The 27,060-nt window shown below is 39.9% G+C and overlaps 1 protein-coding gene across 2 annotated transcripts; it reads right to left on the reverse strand.

The window, feature by feature from the left end:
- Nucleotides 1–534: 534 nt before the first annotated feature.
- Nucleotides 535–27,040, reverse strand: epc1b (enhancer of polycomb homolog 1 (Drosophila) b). Of its 2 annotated transcripts, XM_049476809.1 has the most exons (15): nucleotides 26,697–27,040; nucleotides 25,239–25,338; nucleotides 14,763–14,922; nucleotides 14,476–14,621; nucleotides 9,190–9,396; nucleotides 8,921–9,069; nucleotides 7,971–8,115; nucleotides 7,312–7,470; nucleotides 7,115–7,204; nucleotides 6,524–6,672; nucleotides 4,779–5,164; nucleotides 3,072–3,178; nucleotides 2,822–2,957; nucleotides 2,350–2,677; nucleotides 535–923 (listed from the first exon to the last, which is right to left on the reverse strand). In XM_049476809.1, exons 3-15 carry the CDS (start codon nucleotides 14,860–14,862, stop codon nucleotides 851–853), a joined length of 2,175 nt encoding a protein of 724 aa, XP_049332766.1. In that variant the 5' UTR covers nucleotides 14,863–14,922; nucleotides 25,239–25,338; nucleotides 26,697–27,040; the 3' UTR covers nucleotides 535–850. The 2 variants fall into 2 exon arrangements, with proteins under 2 accessions (XP_049332766.1, XP_007230719.3); XM_007230657.4 differs by lacking the exons at nucleotides 25,239–25,338; nucleotides 26,697–27,040 and adding an exon at nucleotides 21,662–22,105.
- Nucleotides 27,041–27,060: the final 20 nt, after the last annotated feature.

Below are 27,060 nucleotides of genomic sequence, written 5' to 3' on the forward strand. Positions count from 1 at the left end.
TCCACCAATAACTGCATTCTCTCCCAAAAAAAAAAAAAAAAAAAAAAAAGAAAAGCAGCAGATTATAAAATGATGGGGGAGATAATAGTGCTTTAAGGGGGGAGGGAGCAGCTGCATGTAGGAGGCTTCGGATACGTGTCTCAGGATCTTCGAGAATGGCAAGAGATGGATGACCGTGACGCAGAGGAGCTGATTGTGGTACGTAACAAGGGTAGAGAACAAGTGAGCAAACAAACAAAAGACAAAAACAAACAAAAAAAAAGAAACCCTGCATCTTTTCACAAGACACTTTCACATAAAACGGTTACGCACAGACACCCACACACACGGAAACCCAAGAGGTTACAGTGTATAAAAAAAACAACAAAAAAAAACAAACAAAAACTCCTGTAAACACCTCACAATAAATAGATAAAACAGCAGGTTTTTACACCATGCATGTGACGTCTCTCACACAGAAACCAACACCTCACATACGTACACACCCCACCATTCACACTAACAAAGTCGCAGTTAGTCTTTTTTCTCATTTCCCCCCCCCAAGTGCAAAACATCACAACCGAACAATTTTCTGTATTCAAGTAATGTTATATACAAAGGGCCATATTACAAATATGTAGTACTGTACATAGAATAAATGCCTTATTTCATAATTTACAGATGTTGATATTTATTTTAAACAGTAACAAAGAAAAAAAACAAAACAAAGAAAGACGAGCATTGCAGTAAAGTCCCAACGGTTGCCATGAAACACAGCGTCACTACGATGCACAGCACCTAGAGTAGATGCCCCAAATCTCGGGGTGGTGAGAGGGGGAGGAGTGGGAGGAGGAGTGGAGAGTGGGCGGGGCTACGTAACCTCCATGGCTACTGTGTTTTCTGCTATACTGTTTAATGTTGGCTTTTCTTGATCGTGGTTTTCCCTGAAACAGAATGAAATAAAATTGAATTAAGTCATAGTTTTAATAACAGTCATCAGTACAGTGTCTTTTGTGAGGTCGATGAATATTTGCAATATTTCTATCCATAAGCATTACAGTTTCACACATTCCTGTACCTAAACATCTGATTGATCCTGTTGGTGCCAGGAACGGCCAAAAAGTCAACATTTTTTATTCATTTACTCCCCGGTCCCTCAGATTGTGTCAAGTTTGGCTGAATTCCCAAGACTAGTTCAGACCAGCCAACCTTGAACGAATTTTAAGTGCAAATCCCTGCTTTTTTGAGAGGGAGACAGTAATAAGGTAGTCTGGTTCAGGCCTTTTTGTTTTACTGTATTATAATATCTTAGTGTAGTTTTGATTTTTTTTTTTATTAGAATATTGTAGTGTTATGAGTTTAACAGTGTTTTACTAGAGCAAAACACTAGTGCAGCTCCATATTCCAGCTTGCAAAGAGGAAGCTAACAGCTATGTGCGCTGAGTGAAAAGAAGCAGACAAACAGATCTTTGTATCTCAGTGGCGGAATCAATTTCAGTGAGAACTTGACTGAAAATGCGAGATCAAATGATATACACACTTTAGAACATGGAACTGTACAAGTGTACTAGGAGGTCAAAATGCATGATCGTTAATCAAAGGGTATTAGCCGTACATGTTGGCAGGTTAAAAAAGTAACATTTTTACTGGCCAATGGCCAATGAGGAATGCATTTTTTCCAAAAGACATAATAGCAAAAGCTGTGAGAACGAATGCAGTCCATTAACTGGAACATGTTTACTATTTATAATTTATTATTGAAAAATTACTTCATTACAGTAACTCAGTTCAAATTGTAATACTCATTATATAAATGTATTTCACACAGTGATCTATTTTTAGTGTTTATTTTATTGCTTATTATGGCTAACACCCAATAAAAAACACAAAATCCGAAAATTTGACCAGTTGGTACTTTTGGCAGTGTGGGCAGTGCGCCAAGTCCTGCTGGAAAATGAAATCTGCATCTTCATAAAGTTGTCAGCAGAGGGAAGCATGAAGTGCTGTAAGATTTTGGACTTGATAAAACACAGTGGATCAACACCAGCAGATGACATGTCTCTCCAAACCATCACTGATTGGTGGAAACTTCACACTAGACCTCAAGCAGCTTGAACTGTGTCTCTCCACTCTTCCTCCAGACTCTGCTCCCTTGATTTACAAATGAAATGTAAAATTTACTGATGATCAGTGATGGTATGGATGTCATCTGCTGGTGTTGATCCACTGTGTTAGTCAGTGCATTGTCTACCAAAACTGATATTCTTTCAATATAGTAATGTAGCGGCACTTCTTAAAACTCCTGACCAGTGTGTTTGATCCAGTATATAAATGTCTGATCTGTACTACTGCTGCTGCTTTATCACTCACCTGGTCCCCATGTCGAGAGCAGTCGACCCTGCTGTGACTTTCGGGATCTGTCGGTTGGCGTTAGCGGCGAGTTTGAGGGCAGAAGCCGGGACCGTGAGCTGGCGCTGGAGGTGCCGCACACTCAGTGCCGCTCCTGGCGGTGGCACACCAACCCTCACAGCCCCAGCCAGCAGCGCCTGCGCAGGGGCGGGGCTGGTGGAGCCTACGTGATGATTGGCTGAGGAGGTTCCGTTGTTGGGGGTGGAGGTAGGGGCGTCACACTGGTGGTTAGAGGAGGGGACAGGGCTCGTAGAGGTTGTGCTCATGTGGTGCAAGCCCTTATAGACTCCTGTAAGACGAGAGAAACATGGAGGCAGAAATAACAGTTAAAATATTTAAACCATCACAGATCACAAAGCCATCTTTTGTTATAAAGGATAAAAAAAAAAAAAAGAAAGTCAAAGAAGTCAATGTAACAGTCAGCGTTTTTCACCTGAGGCCGAAACACCGTTGACTCCAACTCCCAGAATTCCATCCTCTTTACTCTTCAGTGCCATTAACTGGTCTGAGGTCACCAGTGCAGACGCGGCAAACTGGGCACTCGCAGAGTCTAAAACCTTGGATAAACTCTGAAACAAAATAGAAATTGCATATAATTTAAATTAAATATAACTTTAAAAGTCCAAAACATCATGAGTGAAGTGAGTCACACACCAACACCCTTCTTTCCAACGAACACTTACCTGTGTGTTGGCACTGGATCTTTGCTGTTGCTGTTCCTGCTCCAGCTGCTGTTTCTGCATCAGTGCCAACTGCTCCTGATGCTGCTGGTACTGCTCAGCCGTTAAAACTACAAACACACATCATTGTAAAATGTTACAGCTGCAAAGTCTTCTTTTTAATATAATAATGAAACTGATAACCAATCAATTAGCTTCATGTATATCATCTAATTAAATAAAAAATGATACCACTTACAAAGAATGATCATATTCATGACAATATGGTGAAAGTACACAATACCAATACTAAGTTTACCAAATGTACAGTAAGCTTGTAATGCCTGTATTTTCTCACAAACCAATATTTCAAACAAACAAATTAACAGTTATCAAGAGCCACTAAAACATATTTCCCTATTAATAGCTGATATATAGGTGAAGTAATAAAACATACCACTACTGCTTTAAATGTACAGAAATTCCCTAAAAAAATAAAAATAAATAATAATAAAAAAACTTTTATTGTGGTAATTTCTGCCTTTGCAGGGCCCTCTCAGATTTAACTGTGCTAAAGGGCGAGGATCTGTGTCTTACCGCTATCAGAGGCAAAATGCTGCTGCAGCTCAGCCAATCAGCTCTTCCCCCTGCCCAGCCTCTAAACCCATACATCACTCAGCGCCCCTCCCAAACTACTCATAATATATTTTATATAAAGGGTTCATTTACCCTTTAAACAAATAATAAAAAAGCTGAAAGTATTGTCCAGTGCAAAATGTGGGCTACAATACAGTCATCCGTAGCTAAAATCTACAGTAAAGCAGTTAACAGATCTGAATATCACTGCTAAGACACACAAATATCACTGGCTCTTCATAGTTTAGTCAAATTAGTAAAACTGCAGTAAAAATGCATGGCATAATGTGGTCTTTAATAAACAAATTCATTTCAGAATTGTTTTTCATCTGTAATTCATTGAACTAGGATAAAAGTAGTAAACAAGTTCATTAACTTTGACTATTGCCCTCGTGGTTTTCCTTTTGGAAAAAAAAAGGAAACCAAAAGTGCAACAAAAAGCATTACAACAAATCTAGACAGCATGCTGTCTCCACTCACTGGTAAAAGCTACCTGGTTCAGAGCAAGAAAATAAATACAGGAAGAAGGTTCTGTGTTGGGGATTAGTGTTTATATCAGTGCAGTTTAACATGAACCAGCAGGACAGATGCATTAGTTAATAGCTGTAGTAATTATCTGGGTATTAATCACATTAAACTGCACCTGAACAGCCATTTAGCCATTGAGTATAAAGAAATGGAGTTTGAGTATAAAGAAATGAAAGAAATAAAGAGATCACTTCAGTTTCTGAATCAGATTTGCTGATTTTGCTATTTTTAGGTATGTTTGATTAAAATAAACATTGTTTTATTCTATTTGATGGCTTGTGATCATTCGGTTTCCTCTTGATTATATTCCAGAGGTTTTCAATTTGGTAAAATTAGATCTGCACCTGAGAGCGATTACTGTATTCACACCTGTCGAACCGAACCGACCAAAAGTCTATTTTAACTGGTGTGAAAAAACTCCCTAAGATAAGGACCTGCAGACGCACTTCATGTGTGTAGGTCATTAATCTTAATGTACCAAGCGCATGAGGCCGTTTATTGCTAAAACTATTTCGATCACAAGGAGCAAGGGACTACATGTGTGTGTGTAAAAGTTTCCCCACTCACCAGGTGTGGGCGGGGGGGCTAGCGTTCGGCTGGTTGTTCGACTTCGTATCAGGGGATTGATTGGCTGGATGAGGTGTCCGCGGCCTGGTCTTCGTGCCATTCCAGGCTGGGGGTTGTTGGGGTCGTTGGACTGCGTCAGACGGGGTCTGAAATGCCTCCAGCGGCTAGCTTTGATATTTCGGAGTATCTGCGAGAGGTCCAGGGAGGACGAAGAGGGGGAGGAGGAAGGAGCTGAGGCAGAGGAGGAGGTACTGATGGAGGCGTGTGAGGTATCCATATTAACGGGTGGGTGGGTGGAGGGGGAGGGAGCCGGAGACGCAGGAGAATCCAGGTCCAGCCCATGATATACAGCGTCGCAGTCAGAGTGAGCTCGATCCAACAGAACCCTGAAGAGAGAAACGCCAGAGTCACAATCAGTGGTTTACTCGTTATATTTCACTGTAAGATTTGGTACAGTCCCAGTGTAGTCCGTACAACTACAGTCCCTTGATCTTGAAGTGTTTTTTTTTTTGCACATACACTGACATGACTATATGTCATAAGACATTGGACACCATACTAGTTACTGTCTTATGTTTTATATCACTGCAGGGTATGCTTGTGGGGCTGCTATATTAAAAGTGGATGTGATTTCTGCTGTAGCGCTCACTATACCGTCTACAGTGGGATGTAATGTGCTAAAGCTCACTCACAAAATAAACCGCACAACTTACACAAGTGTGGGTGTTCCCAAACATACTGTGGCTTGCAAACGTATTAATAGCTCCTGAACTTAACATTTTGTCACCTTACAAACAAATCAACCAAGATTTTAAGTGATAGACCAACACAATGTAGCACATAAGTGTGAAAGAAAATGATACATTGTTTCCAAAATTGTATTCAAATAAATCTAAAAATCGTTCCCCTTACTATGAAACGCCTACACATCCAGTGCAATTACTTAGGTAGCATAGTCCAGCTGTGTGTAATTTAAACTTAGTATAAATACAGCTTAAATATAAATAAAGCAGCCAAGAGGCCCATGGTCACTCTGGAGGAGCTGCAGAAATCCACAGTAACACAGCAAAAATGTAAGAGGGCGCTGTGCACGGATGAGACTAAAGTTAAACATTTTGGCCTAAATTCAAAGAGTTATGTGTGGTGGAAACGTAACCCTGCTTTTTTACCCTGAACACACCATCCCCACTGTGAAACATGGGGGTGGCAGCATCATGGTTTTCTTCAGTAGTGACAGGGAAGATGGTCAGAGTTGATTGGAAGATGGATAGAGCTTAAATACAGGGCAATTCTGGAAGGAAACCTTTGGAGGCTACAGAAGACTCAGCTGGTCCAACCCACTTTGCAAAGCTTGAGCTTTTTTGCAACGAAGAACGGGCAAAAATCTCTAGATGTGCAAAGCTTGTAGAGACAAACCCAAGAAGACTTGCAGCTGTAACTGCAGCAAATGGTGTCTCTGTTAAGTATTGAAATACATTCGATTAAAAATAGTTTTACTTTCTGTGGATTTTTTTTTGCTCCATCACTTAAAATTTCAATTAAATAAGTTTAAATTTGTGGTTGTAAAGTGACAAAGCCACTACATATTCCTATCCCATTTGGGCACACCAGAATATTCCACAGTAAAATGTCACCCACAAATTACTAAAATGACCACTCACCAGAACGTTGTATCAGCCTCATGCAAAATCAGCACGGAAAAGTGTTGAGGTGTAATGTTAAGCAGGGAGGAGCTTGAGTCTCACCTGCCCCCTCTTCCAACCCGCCGCCGTGCCAGCCCCATACACCGCCGTGGTAGCGTGAGCGTGGTGAGAGAGTATCGGTATCGAACGCCTCCTAAACCGCCTTCCGCAGGGTCCGACCAAGGCCAAGAACCGGTCTGTCCCTCACGCACCTGAGCAGAGGAGAGGAAGTGCAAAGAGTCAGTCAAACTTCTGAACAACTTAGTTCTGTAGTACACTGTTAATTTAATGATGGGAGAACATGCATGAACTTGAACAAACATGGTGGAACAAACTACCTTCCACTACCAGAGAAGGAGAATCTCACTCTCTTTAATAAACTCCTGAAGACAGAGCTCTTCAAAGAGCACCTACTCTCCTAACACCTCTAACTAACTACCTTCTACTACCAGATCAGGAGAATCCCTCACTATCTTTAATAAACTCCTGAAGACAGAGCTCTTCAAAGAGCACTTACTCTCCTAACACCTCTAACAGACAAACTACTTCTAACTTTTTGCCTTAAACGTCCCCTACTGCTACCTATACATTATTTGAAAGACCCTTTGGATAAAAGCATTGGCTAGATGTAATGTAATGTAATGAAATACTCACAGCGTGATAGTGGCAGCCAGATCTCCTCCTGAACGCAAACACACCATCAGGATCATTCTCCTCTTCCGCCTCCGACGATCCAGAAAACAGCTGAAGAAACAGAGAGCATGTTTAGCCAACAACAAACCAGCAAGGTGCACGATTACCTGTCCGTCACAAAGGCCTTATACACACAGTGTGATTGTGGGTTAACCTACCTGTGAGTAGGGCTCTTCGTCTGAGCTGGGGAAGTCATACTGGTTGAGGTCTTTAGTGTTGAAGGCCACGGGGCTGGAGTGGTGAGAGCCAGCCAGCGGCAACGGCTTCGGCTTCTTCTCATACTTCCTTTTCTGACGCACCACTTCTGGCTTATCCACCTAAAGGGAGACAAACATTAACATTAGCATACCATATTTTTCACAATGTAAGGGGCCCTTAAAAAAAACCTTTAATCTTCCCAAAAAATTGTTATCACACCTTATAATTCAGTGTGATGTAAGTCTTATGTAAGAATTTTACCACGGATAGCACTGCTGAAGTAGCATTAGCATTACCCGTTAACTGCGCTCTGCATTTCCCCATTCAGAGGTGAGTATTATCGAACTTTAGCCTGCTAGTATCCCCGGCTAGCACAACAGGAGCAGTTAGCCGCTAGTGCCTGAGAAATTTGCTTACTGTAAGTAAATGGAAGTGACTTACTCACCCAAATAATCAGTTTTAGGTGAGAAATCTTGACTTTAAACAAGAGTTTTTTTATTACAGTTTTGTTTACTTAGCTTAGCTTTACTAAACTTAGTTAGCTTAAAAGTTTTTGCATGCAAATTATTCTTAATTAGTCTGTATACGTCATCTTTAGTTTCTCTGAGTGCATCAGTACCTTGGTCTTGTATTCGCGGTCGTGCTCCGTGTGTCTGTACTGGTTGCTGTTTGTGATGGGGATCAGGGGGATCACCGGCTTCTCCAGTGCCCTCTGGGCCAAAACCTCCGCCATCACCTCTCCACCAAAATCAGCCATTCCATTCCTGCAAATCACGGATAAGCAATATTTACCTCATTTCTTAAGACATTTTTTGGTTAATTCCTTTGTACAATTCAGTGCGTTAATTGTTAAGGTGCTTAAAACATTGTACAGAACCGACTTTTGTGAATTCCCACACCTCTACAGAACATCCCTACTGCTGCTACTATGTTGCCCAACAAGACTATATTAAACAGTAGCAGAATGAGGTCTGTAGGTCTTAGCACCCTCACATACTGCACTGAAGACATTGCAGCTGCTACTTCACACTGTAATAATTCCCTTAACCCGACAGTCTAAGCAGCTATTTCTCACATGAACGGCGCTTGTAGATAAATCCCATACAGTCTGTAAACCCTGCACCATGAGGAGGCACATAAAACTAAAAACGTGTCACTAATATAAACGAACAGCCCAGACAAACAAAATCACTTGTTCTGTTTAAAACATGGATCAGATTTTAGGGGAAAAATAGCTATGGCTTCATAGGATCCTTGATGTGTTACTCAGATAAAATAGGCCATCCAATCACTAAAACCACTTTAAAAGAAGGTCTAAGACACATTAAGCCATATTTTAGCTGTGCACATGCATCAGTCTAAAAGATTGACATCCAAAACTCTTCCCAGCACAATTAAAATGCCAGCATAAATAGCTGCAATGAGTGAATCTGCATATTGCAGCCCACACAGTAATTGGAGTATAGGCTGATTTTTGATAAGTGTAAAACCAGCTAAACTATTTCCCGGACACAATCCAGACCAAGTGTAAACAGTGGGAGGTCATAGACTCAGCTCCAGGGATCTCACCTCTTCTCCACTATCTCCAGTGTGAGGTGCAGAAGTTCCCTCTTGCTCTTCTCACGACGCTTGATCATCTCCAAGATGGTGACGGCTCTACTCAGGTCTCTCCTTAACTTTAACATCTTCTCATATGAAACCTCGTCATTCTTGCGGTTCTAAGGGAGGGATGACCAAGAAGACAGTGTTGAGTTTAAAAACAGTTACACATAGATGATGAACGCAAACATATGCCTATCCAGTCCTAATTTCAAGTTCCTCAAAATGTTGGCCCTTACCTTCCTGGTCTGCATTTTCTCGGTTCTGCGCCTGAAGGCCACGTAGGGGTCATTGGTACTAGAGCCATCTCGTTTCTCCTGTTTGACAGTGGGAATGAGAGATCCGCTCGGACACAACTTCCTTTTTCTGCTCCAGTACTCAAACACTTCCCTGATCAACTCGTCATCCTCCTTTAAAAGAAGCTTCGCCTCCTGCAAAGTTACCAACTGTAGAAAAACATACGGAAAAAAGAAAATTCATTATTTGACTGAACAACTTTGGGGAGTTTTTTTTTTTTTTTACACATAAGATTCCAGACCAAAGTTTTGTGCGTTTGTGACATTTATATGCAGTTTGTCTGGTTAGTTTTTGTTTCACACTGTAATCTTGTGACTGAGTGCACTAAACAACTTTACTGTATTCCGTTGTCAACATTAACAATTGTGGAGTCTCCTTATACTCGACACCAATTGATTGATAAAACTGTTGGAAATTCAGTTGCCTTTTCAGATGTTGTGCCAAATTTTGCTCCATGCCAGAATACAACTCTCTTATAATTAGTAGTGTAACAGATTGGTACATTTTCTGTACGGTTAATTGAAAAGAGGCTGTACATTGAGTTTTCTCCTACTGTCATCATGAGAGGCTCTTGTTGAAACAATGAGAATGATTGTGGTGCTTTATTACGAACAAAACAACAGCATTACTTTATGCATATTACTGGATGCATTCCAGTCAGGGCTAAACTTCTCAAAGCAGGCTATGGGCTAGGCCAGACTGTTGTACTCATACTGCTGATGCTGTGATGTGCCTGCATGCTAATGGAAGTTGGATTTCGGCATGGTTCGATTAACTAGTGTGATTGCCCCGAACAGTGCCCTGGTGTACTTAAAGAGATAGACAGAACGAATCGTGAATGAATCGTGCTGGAGCAATCAAACCATGCTTAGTATGAGTACATCCTTTAATTTAACTGGTCTGAAAGTCTAAACCATATAGAAAAGTGTTTTCACACTGAAAACAAAACAGGTTTAGTAGATCTGGAATTAAGACCACCCTCTTTTGCTCCTAAGAGTGGTTTGCAGCACATTACACACCTGCCACTTAGTTTTATAAAATTAAAAAGTATAAAACTTCAGACAGAACAAGGTAGGTGTGAAAGCATCCAAACCCTTACTCTACACCAGTCAAAAGTGTTAATAGTCGAAGACTCCTAACTAGTCCTATAAAGTAAATAACCTTCATAACTTGTTTACCACTAGACACATAGACAAACAAACCACAGGATAATCAGCAGAAATCTGAACTATGTTCATCGTGATTAGTAGAAATATGCTAAATATAATTCAGATCAAAGAAGCAAAATTACATGTTAATGTGATTTACAATTCCACCCTTGATAGGCAACAGCAATCCGCCAAGCTCAAAGTTTATTGAAATCAGCTTTAAAAACGCTGATCAATCCAACTTTAATGGAAACGGACCCTTCAGCCCATGTTTACGCAAAATCACATGGCAGCTCTAGCACTGTAACTCAGATTCTGTTAGATCACCAAACAGACGCCAACATTTGTTAGCAACAAACAAATAATGCAGGCAAAGGAAGGACCATCCAACCCACCCAACAGAGTGAGGCCAACTAAAGTCTCTTTGTTAGGACTACTCCAAATCATTACCAGGCAAATACATCATACGCTTAAGATGACTGCCACTCCCAAGCCTGGTCTGAACCAATTAAGCCTGGCGATAAAGTGTAACTAGTAGCTTTTCAGCCCAGAGGGTTGTTAAACCCAACTGCCGAACAGTTGAATCCAAAGAAGGTAAAGCCAAGAAGAAAGGGAAAAATAAAGAACTACACGCGGTTCGTGTTCCAGGGTCATGGTCCAATACACTACAACCGCAAGAGCCAAGTGTTTCATGCTTGCACCTATTGCCAACCCCACAGCTACAGCGTAAATGATGAACCTAGGACATGGCTCATTAACATAAGTAAAAGAAATCTGCAGTAAAAGCAGTGTGAGTTTTTAGCATGTGCATGATATTTTTTATTCCTGAGTTTTTTAAATGACTAATTTATAATGTCTTCCTTATAGTGTTAAAAAAATCATACACACATCCTCTCTCCTGATGTCCACCCGCTCTGCTGCTCAAGCTGTGTCAAGTTATGGCAAAATGAGTGTAATGCAACCGCAGACACTAATTACAGTGTTGTTCTCAGCTCATCTAGGATTGGTTAGTTTGCTCTTTTGCCATTTATTAGCCATTTATTATTTATCTTCACTAACCAGATTACCCTCTCCAGAGTATATCTTTCAGCCTGTACAGTAAGTAGCTACTAGCAGAGCAACACAAACACTGCTAACTAGACAAACCAGCAAACACTGCAGACTAGTTAACAACCACCAGTCTTGAAAACTTAAAGAATCACACTTTAGCATAGTAGTGTTAGGCACTGAATAAGCAGCACGTTTCCATTGTGTTTGCATTTTTAGGCTCCACAGTGCAGTTTTAGGTCTAATAAGAACTCAGACTCTCTAAGCTGGAGCTCAGCCAGAGATGATTCTAAAAAGTAATGTTGATACACTACCAGGGGTGTCTGTAACTTCCAAATAACAACTACAAGATATAGTACAGAAACACTTGTACCACACACACAGACAGATATATAGGATGTATGCAGGCTATCATTTTTGCAGGAGGTTCTTTACCAACTGTGTGAAGCTTGTCCATTTTTGTATACTGTAAACTATTATAGTGGGATGTTTGATAATTGTTTGTGGTCAGTGCAACATGCTTACTGAGACATTATTGCACCTTATAATCCGGTTTGTCTTGTTATATTTTACCAGTAAAGTATTAAGGAGCAGCAAAGACACTCCACTGAAGTAGAGTTATACAGGAGTTTAGTTCTACAGCACTGAGACTGGAGCAGTATTAGCATTAGCCACTAACCTCTAGCCCTTTCATTGTTCAGAGGTAAGTATTATTGGCATGTAGCCTACTGCTAACCCCAGCTACCACTGCTGGAGCAATATTAGCATTAGCTGCTAACAGCGCTGAGCACTAGCTCTTTTGCCATTCAGTGACTAGTATTATCAGACTGTAGCCTGCACATTTACCAAGATAAAACAAGCTACATGGGACAAACAACCAGCTGATATTGCCCTGGCTTACCGAAACGGATCCACAGTGTAGTGCTGTCAGAAGGCTAGTGCTAGCGGTAAGCTGCAAGTGCTGCTGCATCGAGCCTAAATGGAAATCTGGAAATTTAATCTTACTGGAATAAATGGAATTGCTTTTTTGTTTTCAGGAGAGAAATCTGTGTAGATTAACACTCAGTGTTCGTTTGACTTTAAAAGGAACTTTATTTTTTTAAATATATTAGTTTTGTTTACTTAACTTAGCCCCAGCTGCAAAACCTGCTGAATTAAAAAGAAAAACATGGCGACACCCCTGTTCCTTACTAGTATTGAATAATGCGCTTTATAATTTGGTGTGCGCATAAAATGGTACTCGAAAAAACAGTTAGTTTAGCACATCTTATGTAAATCCACCGGGTTCTATTTGTAGAGCCCACAAAACTGATGTTAAATATTATAGTACAATAGTTCAGAGAGTAAAGAACTTTAGTGTGGGCCTACAGCCAGAGTCTATCAGGTTAAGGAACACACAAACATACTTAAAATCATTTTTTGCTGTGAAAGCTAAGATAGCATGTCAACTTTAGCCTTAAAACACGCTTTAACTGCACACCAGACAGACAGGAACTGCGCAGTATAAAAGAAAAACAGTAAAGATTTAATCTCAAAACATGAGGGTACCACAGTGTTGATAAACAGGTTTAACTGTAAGTACAGTACACACCTCAGTCTTGTTCTACTCCAATTCAACATTTTGAATGATCAGAAACAGCAAAACTTTTGTAGCCAATATGGACAAAATAACACCAACAATAAAAATACCTCTGCTTGGATTACATTGGATTAGTGTTCATCTTGAATTATACGAGATATTAGCTCAAACATTTAGTGCTGGGTGGCATGACCAAAAATGAACAGTATTTTTATTATTTATAGTTTGCAGTTCATGACAGCTTTAATATAGGTTTGTAATATACTGTACTGGTGAGAGTACATATAATATCAAACATTAAGGCTTTAAATTAAGGTTTTGATTTGTATTGGGTTTACTTTGTCTCACAAAATTACACAATATAATGAAAAGAAATCCTAATCTAAAACACTCAAAATGTAAGTATTAAAGAGAGAAATTTCTTTAATATTCTATTGCACAAGTTAGACAAGTTTAATCCAAATGTACAATTACATGTTATTCCTAAAGCCATTAGATGCGTTGAAGTATTTAAGTAGCCGTAGCCAGTTTGTCTCAATGCCCTTGGTTCTCCAGTGAACATATACATTCTGAGCGGTTTATCTGGGGGACGAGAGGCACTTTTGTCTGAGCTGTGCGATTGCGCAATTTCATTTGCCTCTTTTCTGAGTGAATAATTGCTGTTTGCTGTTTTTCTATTTCACTCGGATACAAACAACGAAAACACTCACACAGTGAGGAACAGCAGCAGAAGCTCCTCAGATAAAGTTCTGCTCATGTTTCTCCAGACAGAGAGAAAAAATAAAGCTCACCCTTACAAAATGTATGAACAATGTTCAGCAGCTCTACTTATTCTGGAAGCTTAATTACTTCATCCTAATTCATCCTGTACGTAAGTACATCTGACCTTATAGTCCCAAACACATACTGAGGACCAAAGAATGACGTACCACTCCGGTGGTCTACTCCCAATTCATTCGCAGCCATGCAAATGCAACAATCCACACAAATTCCACACCACAATCATTCAATACATACATGCCCAATCACAATTGCTTTAGCGCCTCAGCATACATAACCTCGCCATTATCCATTTTAAATTAATTTTACACTCGAGTAAAAAAAGGTTCAATGCAGTCTGAGTAGCCATTAAACATTAAGTAGCTAACTATGCTAACAACACTAACAGCCTTTGTAACATTGTTTACAGCTATTAAACCATATAGTAAACTATAAATGTTATATGAAGCTCCTCAACACTGCAACCTTTTCTGCTGTGTTCATAACAAAATTCACCTCCTTACTGTGAAGTTACTGTGGTGCCCTGTAACTAATCAAGTATATTATAGTACTCATTTCGTAAGTTTATTAGCACTGTTACAACCAGTTATTATCCACCAATGGTCTGCTGCTGCACCAGATGTTCCAATACACATAATAAAAATATAAGCGTATATAAAAGTCAGCGACTCTACCTGCTGTCCGCTGCCTTTTTCCAGCCGGTCGATCATCTCCTCAAACTGCAGTGCCCCTACCTCCAACTTCTTCTTCAGCCTGTTCACGAACATTTCATCATCCGCGTCCAGGTCATAGTCTGGCTGCTCCGTGTCCAAGCTGAAGGCTGCAAAGAGAAGACAGTAAGACTGTCAGAGGCTGTCTTATCTGCAGAATTGTTCTTACTTAATCAAAAACCCAAGTTTGAACTATAATTAAGGAGAGGGTGGGGTTATTGGTAAAGATTTGTTTAGTGCAGTTCACTCACGCTGTATGTGAATAAGCTGCTTGGGCATCTTGAAGTCCCCTGGGTAGAGGGAATCATAGTAAGTGATGTTGCTCTCTGCCTCGGGCACAGGAATCACCATGTTGTCCCTCTTCTCTCCGTACACCTGCTGTGCCGAGATTGCACGCTGCAGATGGTGCTCCTAAACAAATAAAAAAACACACAAAAGCGTAAGAGACAGTAGACTAGTGCTAGGAGGTATGACCAAAAATATATATATATCACGGTATTTTTCAAGATTCTGACGGTTTCAAGGTATATCACAGTATTTTAATTTTTTATTTTCTTGCATGACTGGGCTTTAAAATAGGTTTGTAACTTACTGTACTGTTAGAAGTACATATAATATAAAACAACAAGTCCTTAAATTAAGGCTTTGATTAATATTGGGTTTACTCTGTGCCACAAAATTACACAATTTTGTGGCACAAGAGACTGGGGTTCAATTCCAGATCTGGGTGACTAAATGCTGCGCTACACCAATAAGAGTCCTCGAGCAAGACTAACACTACACTGGTCCACCTCCCTAATAGAAATAACCTTGTATGTCACTCTGGATAAAAGCATCAGCTAAATATCCTAACAGTAAACAATTAACTTTTTACTATAAAAACTTTTTGCCCCTGCGGATAAATAGCTTTTTTTATTTTTACCGTTATCCAGGTTCAAAACAGCTCCACACTTCATTGGTAGAATCTGGAGAGACTTGATATTTAAAATGAGGCATTTAGAACTTTAAAACTGCACAAGAAGTTTATTAAAAGTCACTGTTTACATCCCATATTGTAGGTAAATCTCCGGGCACCGATATCTTAAATTTAGGTCACAATAAGTCAACCGTCGAGCACAAACAGTAAAACACATGGAGCAATGTTTATGTAATCTGTTTTTGGTTCTTTGCATTCTTATAATGACAGTAACCAGATATTTTCAGCACCAGCAGGAATTCACCCCTTCACCCACCCACAAAGAATACATTTTTTGATCTTCTCAACTATCCTACCTATTCATTTGTGCTCGACGACTGACTTAGTGTGGCTTAAATTTAAGATAGCGGCACCCGGAGATTTACAGACGCTATGGATTTTAATAAACTTCTCGTATTAAACGTCTGGGCTCTCCAGACTCTACCAATGAAGTGTGGAGCTACTTTGAGCCTGTATAACAGTGTAAAAAGAGATTTATCTGCAGAGGCAAAATATGCCCTGTATCACCCATTCTAAAAGCCTGTTTTAGCAAAGTGCACAAAATACTGGATGTCAGAAAGCTGCGGGAGAGCAGAGATGGGCTATTCAACCAAAATTAGTACTTTTTATCATGTTTTAATACACCTCAAGTCCATTTCACACCAGAGTTCTCCTTTATGGGTATGCTGGTAACGTGCAATTCATAACTACGAAACACACTTGATCATAACCAACACTTGGGCTGGACAATCTAGCCCATATTTCTTAATTTTGGTCAATATTATAAACCAAATATCGGTATGAGCAATAAAAAAAAAGCCACAGAGAAACTGCCAAAAAAAAAAGCCCACAAAGGATGTCTGCAACTTAAATTTTCTGGAAAATGAATTCACCAATTCATATAATACACCTTATAACACCTTATAACACCTTCAAATAGTATAGTGACAAACGGTCAAAATAAAGCACTGTTCTTAAAACACTATCACAACAATACGTGAAACTGAATTATTATAAGGACCTACCAATAACCACTGGATGACCAAATCATGGTTACTCTGTCTATTTGCTAAATAACCCCAAAAACATTACAAATGAGCTCTCATCATGTTGCAATCATACTTCCTGCATTGACCAATTAAGATACACAACTACATCCCGTCTACCATTATACTCGCATCACATCTGTTCACCAATTTATTGCCTCTGTTCAAATCAGGCGAGCTGTTATAATCATTACTACAGTCATCATTCACGTGTGTGGCAGACTGTTAGACAATTACAAAGGTGAGGCGTGCTAATATAACTTCACACATTAACTGATTTCTCTCCTCAGTGGGTGTTAAACAATGACAGCCTATAGCTGGGAGGTGGAGAGCTCCCATTCAAGAAGTGCAGATGGGTTGCCACGCTGCATGACAATACCGTTAATGGCTGTGGCTATAAACTCAGCCTGTCACTACACCATAAAATAAAATAAATGTGTGCTAAACAAAGTTCACACTAGAACAAGCATGAGAAGCACAGTCCAGAAAACAGGCATAAAAGTCAAATTAAATTTTGTTTTGTGGGTGAACAGTGAAATGTGGAAAATAACTGAACATTCAGCTGAAAATATTTTTTAAATAATAATTAAAAAATAAATAAAAGCACTTTTGGTAAAAAACTGAATAGGTTCTCAAACAATGGCATGCTTCTGAAACACATGACAAAATACTTTGTCTATATAATTATGCAAAAGGTGAAAAAAATGGCAAAATAATAAAGTTGCGACCAATATTTGAGCAAATGTTTCACATAGGTTGGTTATCTCTACTGAAATGTCTAAGGTTGTAGTGTCGAAAAGCTAATTTGTCATTGATAAACAGCAACAAAGTAAATGTAATTGGTTACTGTACTTAAGCAGCATTTTCATGTTATTACTGAAGTATTTCTATTTTAATAAACTTTATACTTTAACTCTAAACCACATCTCAAATGCCAATATTAAAATGTTCCTCCTTCGCTACATTAAGCAGAATGTAAAAAAAAGTAAAATGCACAAAAGCTCAAAGCAAGCACACAAACCAGTGCAGAGGGTCCACTTAGTTTTTAACTGGTTCTGACACACTGGGTAGCTACTGTAATTGTGGGCGTGTCTGTTCTGCATCAATTATAGAATACATGGAATATACAGATGCATTTTATACAGGGCTGCACAATATATCGTTTCAGCACTGATATCGCAATGTGTGCATACAATGCAATATGAGGTTATTTTGTGCATCATACTACAACATTTTTGATTAATATAAACAGTTACCCAGTATTAGTGATGCACTATTTTTTTAGCAAACAAAATTAGGGGAAATGACCAAAGGCATAATGTACACCAAACAATTGTTTTCTTTAGGAAGCAAGGTTTAGATTGTTTAATTTATGTAATAGTGGAAGGTGCTTTTTTTTACACCCTTGCACATACACAGAGTGAATACTGACATGACAATGGATCACTGACTCCAGGTGAAAGTGGCTCACCAAACCATCACTGATTATCAGTCAATTTTACATTTCATTTGTAAATCAAGAGATCAGAGTCTGGAGGAAGAGTGGAGAGACACACAGTACAAGCTGCTCGAGGTCTAGTGTGAAGTTTCCACCAATCAGTGATGGTTTGGAGAGACATGCTGATCATCTGCTGGTGTTGATCCACTGTGTTTTATCAAGTATAAAGTCAGTGCAGTGTTTTCCCACAAAAGCACTTCATGCTTCCCTCTGCTGACAACTTTTACAGAGATGTGAATTTCATTTTTCAGCAGGACTTGGCACACTGCCAGAAGTACCAGTTGGTCTTATATAATATTCTAATATCCATTGGCAGCAATTTGATATTTTTGCATCAATGTATGTGTTTTTTCCCCCCAGTAATCTAATGTTACACAGTTTGTAAAAAAGAATAGTTCTGCTTACACATTTAAACAAAAGAAGAAGTGTTCTAATTTAGGGCAGTTTAATGTTTATTTTACAACCTTGGAACAATAAAAGCCACTCTTGAAAGAGCTGCAGTCACTGTTTGGCGTGTAAAACAGACACAAAAAAATGTTAGCTATGCACTTGTACATCGTTTCATATTGGTAGTCAAATTCTGTGAAACTGACAGCAATAAATAAATAATTCCTGGTATTTGCTTATTTAGAAGTATTGATGATGCCCTATGAATCCCTCCTCTACACAAACCATTGCACATTCTGCGATGTGACTATGGCGCGCTCGCACATACTTCGGAATATGGATGATAAAACAATATAACATGCAGCCCTAATGTGAATCTCCCTGTTTAGCACACACAAAACTGCTGGCAGCAGTTTATTTAGCCAGAACCAAGAGCTAGCCACCTACAGGACCCAGTGACAAGGGCCGAGGCGAGCTCTTCAGGCATAGTATAAACATTTTTACTGCACTGTGCTTAAAAACAATAAATTATAGCTAAACTCAACAGGCAGAGATTATGTCCTTAAGTCTAATTATTATCATAATTTAAATAGATATAATAAATATGACTGAGGAGCTAGCTAATGTTAGCTAGCAGCAAAAGCTAGCTGAGTGTTTACAGCTGTCAGTCTGTCACTGACTCACTGCCTTTTTCTTCCCACTGAGAAACACAGTGCCCTACATTTTTATATTGCAATAAATCACATTAAGAGAAACTTAGTAACTGCTAGTTATTGTTTTATGTACATGTTTGCTCCTTGTTTGGTCCTTGTTAGCCTATAAGCTAACCAGCAAAAGCCTCAGAGCTCCAATTCCAAAAGGTGTTCTGTCTATTTGTGCTAACCCATCAAATCATGCATCCAGTGTTTACTTATTTATAGGCAAAGTTGCCTTAATAAAAAACAGAAGGAATTATATATTTCTACATCCTTAAAGCATACCAACAAAACATATAGCTAGCTTATATATGTAAATATAGCTCTAACAAAGCCAAAACAGTGAAAGTATGTTTTTACCATCTCTAATGCATTAAAATTTATTTGTGCACATTGATTTTTACTTTACACATTGATTCAACTTTATGGGTTTTAGCTAGGGGTGTGTTAAAAAAATCGATTATTCGATTTAAATCGATCCTCATTTGAATGATCCGATATCGATTTATATAAACCCGAGATCGATCTTTATAACTAGCCCCTTTTCTCCGTGTATGCGTAGCTTTAACGTCTCGCGTAGATCTCGCGAGACCATCCTTTTTTTCCGAGCAGCGCGCTCTGGCTGGGGTGATCAGTTAAGCATGGCTGAAGCAGGAGTGCAGGCGCCCAAGAACCTGAAGGCAGACGTGTGGTTGCATTTTGGATTCAGAAGCTATGGCGGTAGGGAAGAGCTGGATAAAAGCAAAGCTGTGTGTAAACTGTGCAACAAGGAGCTGAAATATTGTGGAAATACCACAAATCTGAGAAATCATCTAACGCGACACCATCCTGATACTCAGAAAACGGCAGAACCCACACAAACTCCACTAGAGAAAGCATTTGCGATGAAACTACCTTCAAGTTCTCCTCGTGCTAAAAAAATATCTGAAGCTCTGGTAACATTTATATGTAAGGATATACAGTTCATAAGTGAGTGTTCATAATATAAACTAATATTTTAATAATGAAATTTGAGTGTTCCTTGTATAATTACATTTCATATTCAAACTACAATTTTTATGGTAACTGAAATTTCCCTAAATTAATCGATGTTGAATCGAGAATCGAATCGAATCGAAAATCGATTTGAAAATCGAATCGAGACCTTGTGAATCGGAATCGAATCGAACTGGGAAATCAGTGATGATACCCACCCCTAGTTTTAGCTTTACTCACATTATATTTCTGAATATCTTACGTATTTATTTGCATTCTATTAGTATAGCTTGTACTGTGCTCATTATCATCAATATTATTATTTGAGGGGAGCACATCTGTAGCATAGATTCAGTCAAAGCCTTTAAATGGACACTGATTTAATGTCAAAATTACACTCACTGTTTATTATACATAGGTATGTATTTAATGTAAAGGTGTCCTGTCCAATTGTGCTACTCTGTCAAAGCATGCAACCACAGTGTTTACTTACTGACAGGCAAAACTGCCTACTGAAAAACAGCAGGTATGATATTTTCACAGCCTTAAAGCATACTAACAATAACAAGTAAGTTATATGGATATTTATAGCTATAACTGGCCAAGATAGCAATGTAAGCTTTTACCATCTCTAATGAATTGACATTTATTTTGTGCCTATCGATTTTCAAGTTGATTCAACTTAATGGGTTTAAGCTTCTCACATTACATGTTTGTATATCTTGTTGTTTGCATTCTACAAGTATAACCTGTACTGTGTTCATTACTACTATTATTATTATTATTATTATTATTATTATTATGAGGGGAGCACATTTGTAGTGTAGATTCTGAGCTCCAAGAATTCAAAGCCTGAAATGTCAGAACGTCAACAGTCACTGTTGTCTATTAAGTCACTATGTTAATTAAAGGTTGTTTTGCAACGTTTATTCAACGTCTTTTGCTATTAGGGAGGCGATAAGGGATCGTTACCCTAACTACACTCCAGTAATGTTTTTAACAGCAAGCACTCGTAAGACTATGTAACTGTAAAGCAGCGGAGGAAACCTTTAGTAGATAAAGAACATATCAGTAAAAACACATGTAAACACTACACGTCGTGGTTCATCGCATGCGCAGACCGGCTAGGTAGCACAATTCAGGGGGTAGCACATCTAGGCAGAACACCGGGCCCGCCGGAGCCCCGTTCTCTCCCGTATCGGTGGGTTTCTCTGGGTCCCCCTGCCGGGCGCTCCCCGCTACCGCAGCCGCACCACCACAACCAAAACCAGCAGCAGCAAGAAGAAAGACAACAAAATGGCGGAGCTGCCACCGATCACGTGACTTCTTTGTACTCTGTAAAGCGTTCCCTGCTGCAGAAATTCCCCCCGCAGTGTCGACATTTAACGGCGCGAGCCCTTAATTCCTCCAGGTTTGGGTGCAGCGCGCCCGGGCTCGCCCGCGCCGCGAGGAAACGGCGAAAACCAGCCGTCCTCCTGCGGAGCGCAGCGGCGGCCATTTTGTGCAGAGCTGCGCAGGCAGCCGAGGGGCGCAGCTCAACGCGCAGAAAAGCGGGGAAAATGTGTAAAAGCGTGTTTCCAGCAGTAAAACGTACCGATTCCTCCTCCTTCTCCATCCCGGTCGGCATCTGCGGCACCGCCCGGTTAATGGAGGCATATTCGTGCAGGTCGGGCAGGTCCTCGCAGCGGAAGACGGGCAGAGGCTTGGACGCGTCCAGCGCCCGCGCCCGAAACGACAATTTACTCATTTTATAACTCGAGCCGCAGCTTAAACCTATCCGATCCCCTAATGTTCACCGCGGGTCCGGCCACGGCGCTCATGGATGGTTTTATTTCGTGGTCCCGCAGCGTTTGGTGTGGGCTTGCTATAGGCGCGATTCGGCGGGGCGAGCCGCGCCGGGAAGGCCCGGATCTTGGTCGCTCTCTCTCGGTCTACTTTTCCCAGTGGCTCCGCTCCCTTTCCCTGGTTCAATACGCCATGGCCAACATGGCGGACATTAAAAACTCTTTAAGACGCGGTTCGCTCTTCGCGGCCCAACCCCCTGATCACAGAACAGCCATTCCCACACGGTGTACTGCGCCTGCGCGGTGCGGGACAGACCCCCCTCCTCCCCTGCCCGCTCCGCTCCCCCGGCCCCTCAGAGCCCCGCAGCCTTCTGCCACTTAGACCCGGCTCAGCCCACGCCCGGAGACCTGTACACCATGTTCTCCTTCCTCCATACCATCCATACCAACACACACACAGAGCCAGAAAACTTAGAGAAACTTTTACACTATTACTACAGTATTACAGTACACTCTCTAAAAGCAATGAGGATTTCATTTTCCAGCAGAACATGGCACACTGCCAAAAGTACCTAATATAATATTCTAATTTTCTGAGACTTTTTGGCATTGTCTGTAAGCCATAATAAACAATAAAAGAAAAATGCTTAAAATAGATCACTATGTGTGTAATACATCTATATAACACGGGTTTCACATTTTGAACTGAATTACTGAAATAAAAGTTACTTTTTAATGACTTTTTAGAGATGCACCTGTCCAGCCACAGCATCAAATTTAAAATCCTCATCACTGGTCCAGTGGTCCACACCAAGCCACTCCCCAGCCCCTCAAAGCCCCTGGAAGCAGCAACCCAGAGAGAGACAGAGACCTTGTACACCATGTTCTCCTCCTCTCTTCATACCATCCATACCAACACACACACACACACACACAGCCAGAAAACTTAGAGAAACAATATGTTACAACTTCCACAATATTACAGCACACTAACAGCAGCACTTCTCAAACTGGGGGCTGCAGAGGGGGGCTAGAGGCCACAGAAAAAAATATTACTATACTGCTGTCAAATCTTTACAGACTTAATTTATCAGATTACATTAACATTTCTTTTGTTCCTCAAGGTAGAAATGCCAAAGTAGCAAATAAAACCGGATGATGTTCCCAAGCAAGTAGTCCAATACAAAAGCTACTCTAGTATAGACAGACTTCACAACTAACTGGCAAATGTATTTAACTGGTGATTTAATATTAATCTAAAAAAAAAAAAAAAAAGGCTATACATCCACTGCATCATTTTTTTAATCCATTACCAATCCTCATTATTGGTCCATACAAGTGGTCCAGACTGGACCAAAAGCGTGATACAGTGGTAGGTAATATGGCCCTAAAATAATAAATCACTATATTTCAGGGTATTTTTGCGATAATGTTTTTAGCGATATGACAAAACATTGAATAAAAAAAGCAAAAAAAAAAAAAAAAAATCTAGAATACATCGCTGTAACAAATTAAGTAAAGTTTAGGTAAATATTATTGCAAACGATATGTTGCACCTCTAAGTCACTGATCCAACATGTCATGAAACTAATAATGTTTTTATATCCAGGACTGAAGTAAAATAAACGATACTGGACAAATACAGTCCCCTCCAAAAGTATTGGAACAGTGAGGCTAATCCCTTTATTGCTGCTGTAGACTGAAAACATGGGTTCGACCTTAAAAGATGACTGACACAAAAGATCCACATTTCAGTCAGGTATTTAGATCTGGATCTGATACACAGCTCAGAAGATTGAGCCCCTTCTGTCTGAACCCACCCATCTTACAAGCAAAAGTATTGGAACAGATCAATTTAAAGTAAATTAAAGTGAATAACACTTAATGTGTAGTTGCAAATCCTTCACATTAAGTAACTGCATCATGTCTGTAACCCACTGACATCACTAACCTTCTGATGCTTTTCCAGGATGCAGTGTGTTTTGGGTCATTATCTTGTTGCATGATGAAGGATCTCTCGATCATGGGTGTTTCATCTTTCTTTAAATTTACAGACAAAATGTTTCTGTAAAATTCTGAGTTTATTAAAAATCAATTATGATTAATCAGCTTGTCCGTGGAAAAGTTGTTCAAGCTTAAGCCATGACACTACCACCACTGTGTTTCACAGATAAGCTGGTATGTTTGAGATCATGAGCAGATCCTTTCTTTCTCCAACCTTTAGCCTTTCATCACACCTGTAAAGGGTAATCTTTGTATCATCAGTCTATAATCAGTCCACAGGGATCTGCTTTTCATCTGCTGGTGGAGCCTCCATACGTCTCTTCGTGAAGTCTTCTCTGAACAGTAAATTTTGATACCTTCACTCCTGCCATCTGGAGGTTGTTGCTGATGTCAACAACATTTGTTTTAGGGTATTTCTTTACAGCACTTAAAAATGTCCGCAATCACCTACTTTTGTTTTCCTTGGTTTCCCGTTTGATATCGGTTATTTAATACACCAGTGACAACTCTCTTCTTCAGGACATTCCAAACTGTTGTTCTGCCTATGGTCAATATTTGTGCAATGGTTCTGATTAATTTTCCATCTTCTCTCAGCTTCACAGTTGCTTGTTTTTCACCCATAGATAGCTCTCTGGTTTTCATTGTCATTACTTATAAAGTGTAGACATTCAGCCTCGTTTATTGTTTAAATAATTAGTGCATCAGGACACACCTATAGGTCAACCAAATGCAAGTCCAAACCAGACTGGACACACAGCAGCAATGATCAGTCCAAACCAAATCCCTCCAGGGCACAGATTTTCTTGCCATCACCCGACCACTGAACTGATTTTCACATCTGAAACTTACAGTACCAACCGGAATCCAAACAAGACTGAACCTAAAGCACTGGTTCTTTTTAAACAGTGCACAATACTCTTATAATAAGTCCATGCAAAACCAGACCCACAGCACCAATTTTTAAACATTTATGTGTACAGTAGCAGGCAGTTTGATCTGATAACTTCAGCATTAAGGCCCCAGGTATAATACTCATCATAAACAGCGGAACTTACCCTATCTAAATATAAGCAATTAATTACTCCCGGTTAACCTGCTCCAAGCCTACCAAGGCCAGATATTAGCCTCATAGCGAACCCAATCCAGCAGAGCCAAGGCATCTCGCAAGGCATTTAGGCTTAACCTCTAATCTAGGCTTCATAACACAGATTCATAGTAATCTACAGACATGAGACACATAATGCCAAACAACAGGACTCACTATGTCTAACCTGTGTAGTTACACCAACCCATTTACAACTATCAGTGAGTAATGCAGCTTTAGAAAACAGTAAGAGTGAGGCAACTGAACAGCATGTGTAGTCACTAGCTGGTAAACCTCACCTTTTTACCCAGCCCAACACCTCTTCCATGCTTAGACCAGCATAGCAGCCTCCGATGGGTTTAATCATGATCTGCTCACTGCCAGTCACGGCTTCAGCTCCTGCAGACACAGAACAACACGTGATTAATTAGACCTCTATTTAAAATCCTTACTCTGCTCCAAAATTAACCCTTAGGTCAGCATGTCATTTATCAGTATGAATTTCTGACAGTAGAAATTTTTTTTTTTTTTCTAATTCTCTACAACAAATTTTGATTCAGATTTTTGGATCTTGTTACAAAAACATGGTGGTATAATCCAGTTTTCTTCCTTTCTTGGGTTTAGTATAACATGTATCAGTTCAGTTTTCTGTCCATTTAAGGCAATATGTGAAAAAAGAAAATTGGGTGTAAAACATTTTCACTTTTTCATTTCTGCCCCCTCACAACCAGAATTTTGGGAAAATCATCAAATTAATTTTCTGATTAATTTCTTGATTTTCATAGTTTCCATTATTGAATCTAGGCTGAATTTTAACATCAGACTGGGTGAAAAATCTGAAAATATAGTATCACGAAATACAAAATTTGAGCGGAAAAATGAAAACTACAAAAAAAGGAAAAAACAATGAAAATACATTTCTTTATTATTATTATTATTATTATTATTATACCAAATGGGACAAGATGAGAATGTTTTACACCCGAATTGTAACCCAATTTAGAATCAGTCAAAAAACTGAAATGGTCAACATTTCACTGACCTTTTTACACCCAGATTTTTGCTCAAGTTAGCCTCAAACCGTTAAAAAACTAAAATTATAAACTGACCTTTTACACCCAAATGTTTTATTTGAATTTACTAATAAAAACATTACTCTGCACTTTTAAGACAAAATTTGAATTTAGCCTTAAACGGCTGGAAATTTGAATTTATGAACGTTACACAGACCTTTTACACCCACATTTTTAATGAGAATTTACAGATAACCGTCACACTGACCTTTTACATCCACACTTAAAATAAGACTCAAACGGTCAAAAAAACGAAATGAAATGATGAACGTTACACAGACGTTATACACCCACCTTTTTATTCAAATTTACCGATAACGTTACATAGACCTTTTAAACCTAATTTACATTTTGAATGCGAATTTCACTACTGCTACACGTTACTCAGACCTTTTACACCCACATTACAAATTAGAATTTACTGACCTTTTACATGTAACGTTACATTTTAATTGGAATTTAGCCTTAAACCGTCAGAATACTGAATTTATGAAGGCTACACTGAGCCCCCTGTAAACTGAAGTTTAAAAGAGCTAGGTTTGCGGTTAGGTCAGTTCAGTTAGTGAACTATAGTTAGCCAGCGTTAGCTAACTTGGGTTAGCTGTAGCTCATTATCTAACTATTAGTAACCGGTTTTAAATGCTGAAAATTCTCGCGCCGCTCAGAACCGAGACGAACACTCACCGGTTACTCGGGCCCGGTAAACAGTCGGCGCGGACACGGCCGGTGTGATCCAGGATCCCCGGGGGGAAGCTGGAGATCCGTGCGGCTCCGCTTTAGCACCCGGGCTAGGCTAGTCTGTTCTTGCCAAACGCTGAGCTGCGGAGCGGCGAGACATTGTAGAGCCGGAGCCGGCCACGTCTTCACCGCCCCCCGGTCACACCGAGCCGCCATCCCCGCCAATAAACCCGCCAAACCGCCGCCGCCGCTCAGACACCCGGCGGTACAGAACTCTGCGGAACCCCGGGGCCACTCCGACATTAATCACCGAACCAACTGCTGGAGCCCGTGTGCCGCTGAGCTCACAACTTTGCAATGGAATCCTGAA

The sequence above is a fragment of the Astyanax mexicanus genome, chromosome 4, assembly GCF_023375975.1.
Source record: "Astyanax mexicanus isolate ESR-SI-001 chromosome 4, AstMex3_surface, whole genome shotgun sequence".
In the NCBI taxonomy this organism is placed as follows: Eukaryota; Metazoa; Chordata; class Actinopteri; order Characiformes; family Acestrorhamphidae; genus Astyanax; species Astyanax mexicanus.